This window comes from Chaetodon auriga, chromosome 3, assembly GCF_051107435.1.
Source record: "Chaetodon auriga isolate fChaAug3 chromosome 3, fChaAug3.hap1, whole genome shotgun sequence".
Classification (NCBI taxonomy): domain Eukaryota; kingdom Metazoa; phylum Chordata; class Actinopteri; order Chaetodontiformes; family Chaetodontidae; genus Chaetodon; species Chaetodon auriga.
Window position 1 is genome coordinate 27960765 of NC_135076.1, and position 8178 is coordinate 27968942.

At 43.1% G+C, this 8178-nt stretch overlaps 1 protein-coding gene across 1 annotated transcript; it reads right to left on the reverse strand.

The window, feature by feature from the left end:
• Nucleotides 1-406: 406 nt before the first annotated feature.
• On the reverse strand, nt 407-4781 carry barhl2 (BarH-like homeobox 2). Its single transcript, XM_076727318.1, has 3 exons — nt 2944-4781; nt 1978-2203; nt 407-1064 (listed from the first exon to the last, which is right to left on the reverse strand). The coding sequence occupies exons 1-3, from the start codon at nt 3491-3493 to the stop codon at nt 752-754; spliced, it is 1089 nt and encodes a 362-aa protein (XP_076583433.1). The 5' UTR covers nt 3494-4781; the 3' UTR covers nt 407-751.
• Nucleotides 4782-8178: the final 3397 nt, after the last annotated feature.

Here is an 8178-nt window from a genome sequence, read left to right on the forward strand (position 1 = left end):
CGGTGATCACTGGTTTCAAAACTAAATCAAATACCGTCCACTTAAGACCACATGCTCCAATAACCAGTTATTAACGTTGATCCATTTATGTGATAAAAATTGTCATCCTAAAAAAAAAAAGATTATGTGAGTTAGACTGCAATTACGGTAAAACGCCACTCACTAAATTATTGTATTCAATTTTTCTTAATAAAATAAAAGCCTCAGAATAAATGTAAAATATTTTCATGATTTTAAAAAATAGATTTAAGTGCTGTGACAGCAGAGAAATATCCCCGGATTATAATCGACCATCCCTATTGATTGACAGCTTCTACGTTTTTTTGCATCATCGTCTTTTTATGGAAGTTTGTAAAAATAAAAATAAAAAAATGAAATTTGAAGTCAAGTTTCAATAGAAGCGTCTGCAATTCAATTAGTATCATTACTTCTTTATTCATTCCGTTCTTCTCCATCTAATAAACTTTATAAGTTTATTTGCTAATGTAAGTGTATTTGTACAAAAGACAAACAAACAAACAATCAGACATGAGCAGTCCTCGCGTTCTGTCCCGGCCCGGACAGGAAGTCTTTAGGACTGGGTTTAGGCTATCTGGGCCTATATTAAATACCTCCTTTGCTTCTGTAAAATGTCTTTAAATGTGTCTTTTGGGGGGAGAAAAAGTCCTGCAATGTGGTTCCGATGCAGTTACTCACATCACGTGTTCAACCAGGTTTCTGGTCATCGTCTTTTCTCGTCTTATTTCGTGTTTTATCGCGGATGCGGTGTGCCGGGCATGGGGTTAGACAGGGGGTTTAGTGCCGGTTGCCCCCCCGGCCCAAGGCCATGAATGAGCACCCTCGGGACCAGAGGTCTCTGGAGGCTGGGATGCGGCGTGGAAGGAGTCCGGTACATACTGCTGTACATGGCCGCGGCCGCCGCGGCTGCCGTCGTGCTGTCCACGGTGCCCAGCAGGCTCGGGTGGTAGAAATAGGGCGACGGGAACATTCTCTGTAAGGCCGAGTAGTTTCCTGCTTCAGCCAGGAGCTCTAATCCGACCGCCGTTTGCCTCTTCCACTTCGTCCTGGAAATCAGATCAAAATACAGGAGATGAATTATTTAATCAGCTCGCTCTCTGCTAATTCCCCAAACGCCTCCTTAATTGGTATGCAGAGGCCTAATTATTGCAGGCACCAATTTATGGTTGAGGTTTAATTAGGAAAAAAAAGGAAAGATCAAGACAGTTTGAAGATATTTGATCCAAACTTATCAAAGTCTGCTTTTCTCACACCTGCTCAGATAATAAAAACAGGCTGTAAAATAAAGTGTCAACACCAGCTTTTATTTTGAAGAGTCGCAGGTAAAATGTAAAAACTGCAGGATTTTAAAAGAAGCTCTGCGGGTTAAAATTGATTTTTTTTTTTAATTCAAGGACATTTTCTGCTGCTATGAAATATCATGTGACACTTCCAAAATGAAATATATATATTCAAGCAATGAGTCTAATTAAGCTGTAAACAAGCAGCACAAAATATTAACAGAAATGGACATTTTCAGAAAATCTGAGCTTTTTTTTCTGCAAAATTCACCCAAGACGAGACAGAGCTTTTATTTTGAAATGTGTCAAAATGTCAGCCTCACGTGTGTCTAAATGTACTCAGTGTAAAAATAGAGATCTTTCTGTTTTCATGAAAATAAACAGGCAGCGGAGAGCGAGAGGCGGGCTGCAGTGAGAGCTGAGCAGGTCTGTGTGGCCTCGCTGCAGCCTCACACTGAGCGCCAAAACACAGGCCTGCAAGCATGTGGGATGAGGACACGAGTGGATAAAACAACTCGGCAGCTTCACTAAAAATAACTCCTAAATGCGATGCAGAGACGGAAGATGTCAGAGGTTTATTCTGATTGTTTTTGTGTTCACAGGATTTGTAAAAACGAGTGTTGTGCAGGTTCTGCCGGCGCGCCGCTGTCTGCGTGTCTGAGCACGAGGTGGTTCCTACCGTCTGTTTTGGTACCAGGTCTTGACTTGTGTGTCTGTCAGGTTGAGAGCCGCGGCCAGGTCCATGCGGTCCTGCACGCTGAGGTATTTTTGTCGCTCAAAGCTCCTCTCCAGCTGGTTGAGCTGGTGGTCGGTAAAGGCTGTCCGTGCTTTGCGAGGCTTTTTCGTGCGCATCGGTGGACTGTCTCTGCTACTGGAGATCTCCCGGTCCCCTTCTTCTTTAGTCCCTGAACACAGATCAGGGAGGAGGGATCGGATTAGTGGCTGAACATGAACGATTAGATATGCTTGGAAATGTTTTCACTTACTGTCCAAAAATTTGACTGTGGCTTCCTTTAACCCACACAGCCTATAAAACCAAGCACACGGCTCCTCAGCCTCAATGCCTGCAGTCAAACTTTGACCAACTCGCCCAAATACTTGCTCAAACTTCTCTTCTGACACGTGCAAAGCAGGAGCAGGAAATAAATTTCTATTTGTCACCTGAATTTTTTTTTTGTTCTTTTTTCCTTCAGAAAACGAGAAATCAATATGTCAATCCATCTCTATTTGTAGCTGTTTTTCACTGCTCCATGATCCCCCCCTCCAGGAAGAACAATAATCTCTCTAATTGACCCACTAGGGAGGCCCCGCGCGCGGGGAAAATCACCAGGCTTACATCTGTTTTCACATCTCCTGCACTAATAAAGGAGGCTCAAACTAACAAAGACTCTCACAGTGAAACAGTATTATAAATACTATTATTATTATTATTATTATTATTATTATTATTATTATTATTATTATTATTATTATTATTATTAGCCTGATAATTACATCATTTTCTCGCTCAGTCCCTGGTCTATATTTGTTTTTGCTGGCTATTCTTTTATAGCCAATAATAACTCAATAATTCAGCTGCACTTTCACCCTACAGCTCTCCTCCACTGCGTCTTTCTGGGGGAAATGTTATTTTTGGAGCTCTTACCGTTGCATTTCATTTCACTTTGAATGTCGTCTCTTTTGTCCAACTTGCTTCTGTTTTCGTCTTGTTCCAACTTGGGCCTGAAGCCGTCCGGAGCCGTGGCACTTTCTGGTTTTGGCGTGTGATGGGGGGAGGATACGCTGGTGCTGTAAGGTGCGCAGGCTGCCAGCGGTTTACTGTCGCCCAAAATGTCTTTGATTAAAAACGAGGAGGTGGCAGTCCTCGGGGCGCAGCCGGCCCCGGCGAGCGGCTGCTGCTGAGGCGACAGCGGCAAACTCTGCGGCTGGTTGTGGTGATGGTGGTGATGCTGAAGGCTGTCCTGGACCAGATGCGGATCGGCGGCGTGCTCCATGGTGACCGAGATGGGGGATGAGGGGGCCGTTCCCACAGTGTCTATCTCCGAGCATGGTGACGGGGTTGCCTGGCTCCTGAAATCCGCTGTCCTGCTGTCGCCGAGCCGAAAATCTCCGTTCATTAGCACGGGGTTACCAGAGTTAGAGGCGCTGGATAAAATAGTGTCTATCCCAAAACTCGACCCGCTGGATGCTTCCATGTTAGGAAAGGAGTGATGAAGCCTTCATAACAACAGTGAGATGCTTCTCCTCCGGTGCAAAGCAAAAGAAAAAGTCAGCAAAATGAAGTGCGAGTTGGAGAAAATTTTTTAAAAAAGACAAGAGTTGACGAATAAACCCAGGAGAGAAAGAAAATCCACGTTCAGATCGGCTCAGCTGGTCCAAGTGTTACATTCAGTGGAAATGCGGAAAAGCAAAGTGTGGGTCTGCGTAGTCCACGTCGCTTTTTGTGTTTGGATATTGAACTTTGTGTTAAAAGTTGAGGCGTATAGAGAGATATACATAGGGCTGACTCCTCGACATCAGGCTCCCCCTTTTTGCTGCTAATCGCTCCAGTGTTGCTCTACAATGACTTCCTATACTGACGTCACGGCCCACGGCGAGGGGGAATTAATATTTTCTCCTTTATAATAAACACTCGACGCCTTTCCTCTCTCCCCCCACCTTCCTGCGCTGCCATTGGCTGCCATCCTGACCGGCTCCGGCACCTCACCAATCAGGGATTTGTTTCTTTATCTAGACAGTTCAAGACAACCGTTGAATTGAGTTTAGTTGTGGAACGGCGCTTTAAAAACGGAGGAAAAAACATGCGAGTGCTTTAAGGTCAAGCTGTAAACAGTTTTATATGAAAGCCGAGCTGCGCCAGAAAAGACTAAAAAAGAAGAGAAATTCATTATGAAGTCTAAACAATTTAAGTGTAACTAAAAGGCAAAACTCCACAGTGGCTGTGCAGCACTTCCAGCACTCTGGTAGGATCAATGAAAAATATCTTTTCCAAATATCTTTTCACTTTCTCCACTCGCTCCACGATCTGCAGCTATTGTGTGAAACTTTCCAGAGCGTTCAAAGCTGCGTGTAACAGTTTAAAATGCTCCACTGCTGCTGTATTTTATCTCAAATTTCTAAATCATTTAGAGAAAAAAAATACAATTTGAGATGCGAACATCAGGCCGCGATCGGAGCGGCTGCGGTGTCACGGATGCATCTATATGCATAAATCCTCAGAGCCGCAAGGTCGGCATATTTAGGAATGAGGAGGAGTGGTGGTGACTGTCATGACGGCGCATCTTCTTAATAAGCATGTCATCCTAATTAGTGGAGTAATTATGAGGCGCTAATGAGCGTTCAAAGGTAGCAGAAATGCAGCACTTCTCCCCTGACGTGGATTTGCAGGATATGGAGGAAAAAGTGCGGCGCGCTCAGCTCGCGCAGTGTGAGCGGAGAGGCTGCAGGTCTGCACGCGCACTCTCTGTGGATGAGCTCTGTTCTGGGAGCTGCCACCTCTCTCTGATAGCTGCATGCTGCTGCTGCTCCACTTTGTTTTGGCGGACGTGAAATTCCTCTCAGATGGATTTTTCTCTCCGCAGCCTGCGCACTTTCCCGGAATTTGATGATGGAGCATCGAGCGGGTTGAGCTTATTATTGTTGTTTTTTTTTTCCTTCTTCTTCTTCTTTCCTCTCCAGCAGGTTGATCATCACGCTGCTGCTGCTGCTGATGATGATTATTGATGTGAGACGGATGAAGATTTTATGCTGTTGTTCAGAAACCCGGATTTGTAGGTTTGTTCCTGATTTAATTGTTCATTTTTAGCTGTAATTAGGCAGGGCCTCGATCAGCTGAAGGGCGATTTATTTATTATATATTTCTCTGTTTTTATTTAATTGGTCTTTGAATGCAGCACATTACCAAGAAATGTATTGTAAGGAGCCAATTAGTGGAAAAAAAAAACTCACCGTTTTTACAAAAAAAATAACAAATGTCTGGTTTTAACCTCTTTTTGTCGATTTTTTCAATTTCTCTAAACTGACACGAAGCTGCAGCACAGAATGAAAATACTGAACTTTTATTAATAAGTCAAATGCTTTGAATTACCAACAAGCTGTAAAGCAGCAGCCTCTAATTAACAGCTTTATGTGTGGATTATTCACACATGCTCAAACGTTCAACGCTCAGTGTTTTCTTTTTCTTACAGTCTCTGGGACAATTAAATAAGAAATGGTGCTTATTTCAATTTCAACATTTAATCCAAAAATCGAAGAGTGCGTTTTCTATCCAGCCTGACGAGGAATAATTGAAATGAGTGTATTTTAGTTAAGCGTCTTTGGATGCTGCACGGTGGACTGATAGAAAAGTGAGCTGCAGCACGTTGATGTGGACATGCAGGACTCCTCTCGGTGCGTCTGGGCTTCTCCTGCATGAGATGCAGGCGCAGTTTGAGCGCAAGGCGGCGACAAAGCGAGGCCTGAGTGTGCAGGAGCGAAGTTCATGAGCACAGCGAGGCCTCAGCTGCCCTCCAACCAGCCCAAAGACTTCACTCCGACAGCTTGATATTAAATTAATACGGACTAATTATCAACCAGTCAGCCCCTGATGAAGCCGCAGACTAAAACAAAGTGACAGTCACAGAAACGCGATTAGAGCAACAACATGGCACAAATATAAAAGGCTTCTGCTCCGCGGTGGAAGCAATTAGAATATGCAGCCTGTAATCAGGCCTCTTCCAAACCTGATTCCTACAAATCGCTGCGTTCAGATCAAAGCGATGCTTAAACATGTCAGTCAATGGTGAGAGGCGCACGAGCTGCTCATCAGCCGCAAACAGGAACAATCAATCGCTTTATTAGCTTTAAGGCGCCGCAGGAGCAAATTGAATGCTACCAGTTAGAGGATGGTCTTATTGGCCCCGGCTGATGGTCGATGATGGGACGGTGTAATCGTGGCTGGCACCATATTGATTCTGCGGAGGCTTTGCGTGTAAGCTGTCACTTCACCGCTGGCGACCTTTAGGTTGCACAGTTGCAGCGTTTACAAAGAGACACCCCGCATTTAGACTGTCAATCACCGCGGGGAGGACGCTGGACCAGCCGGCCGCGCGCAGACACGCAGGGGGCTGTGCTCGAGTTGGACAGAAGACAGCAAAGATCACACTAAATTTAAGGCTGTGTGCGATTGAACCGTAACACGTTCAGGAAACTGGCGCACGTGGCCGCACTGGTGATCTATTGGTCTCATTTCTTTTAAATTACACAAGAATAAACGTCATTAGCAGCGGGATCCAATCAGGACACACATGGGAGATTAGTGATGACGAAAATATGCAAACAGAAAAATTACGAGTTACTGGCAGGATATTTCTATTTCTAATCATCCAATTAAAAATAAATGTAAATATATTTTTCATGAAACTTTAATTAAACTATCTGATAGAGATGCTGTTAATTCAATGGCTTTTCAGGGGGCAGTAAAAAAAAAAAAAAAAAAAAAAAAAAAAAACAGGAAACAGCAACAATGAGTGAAAATGTTTTTTATAAAGTTCATTTTAATCTTTGCTGCTTTTAACTTACAATTAAAAAAAATCAAGTTACATTTAAAATGAATAGAACTGAGTGTGTAATCTGTTACTGAGGAAAATAATCCCAGTCACGTGATCTAATATAAACACGTCATTTGAGCAATTAAAACGTGTTGATTCCAGCATTTTTTTATTTAATTATATTTATGGTGATGTGTGATAAATCATTTTCATTAAAAAAAAAAAAAATAAATCACCTTTTAAAAGAAGTTTTGTTTCATTCAGAAAAAAAAAAAACTTTAGAAAATGGAAAATCTGAAGAAATAAAGTTGTTGTTTTTTTGTTTAGTTTTTCTAATTAGAAACAGCTGAGTTAAATCTTGACTAATTGAACTTATGGCTTCATATTGTTGTGGCCTGAAAATGGCAGAGCAGTGGCATGTGCAGGGTGTGGTCTAATGTCTGGTTGACCATCCCATCAAAGTGCTTCTGTCCTTGACAGATGGTCCAAGAATTACAGTGATTAAAAGCTGCAGAGGGACGAGCTGTCTGAGGGAATGAACGAGTCAGAAGATCAGGACTAATCAAAGCTTTCTCTCCCAGACGTCTCCTCTGTGTGGTGGTCAGTGTTTATGCATTTATTAAAAGAACTAAACAAGCTAAATGCTGAATTTGTCCGTGTGTCAGAATGTGGTGCGACTGGCTGTCGAACCTCCATCAGGGCTCTTTAGAAAATGCACACCCTGCTGGATTATTCACAATCCCAAAAATCAAATCCTCTAAAATCCAAGAACCACGCTGGTGCAAATCACTCCGCTCCAATGAAGACTTACTTCGAGCAGGAAAAAAAGTGGAAATGAACCTGTGCGAAATATCTTCCCAGACTTCAAGACCGTTTTAACACCTGGGCACACGCAGGTCTCATGTGCTTTCAAGTCTCTGGCTGCAGCAAATATCACACGCTTCCTCTTTTTTTGTGTGTTTGTGTCGTTCCCGTGAGGTCACGGCGGTAAGCCAGAGGAGAGTGTGTGGTTTAGAGGAGGACTTCTGGAAACACGGAAGGTAACTGGTGGTTAAAGCACTTCCAAAACCTCTAACGAGCTTCAGCAGCTGGTGCAGAAGTTCAGAGGATTAAAGCACAAACGTGCTGCTCCAAAGAATCAAAGTCCTGCTGATGACGTGCGTGGACGTCAAAACATCTCTGCTTTCTGATCAGTGACAACGTTTGGAAAAATTCTGTTTAACTTTTAGGTGATAGAAGAAGATTTCTATCACTTCTCAATGAAACAAGTGAACTAATTTAGCTGTTTCCACTTATGTGCAAATGACCACAAATGATGTCAATTAATTCATCAAAATGTGTTCGAGGTCGAC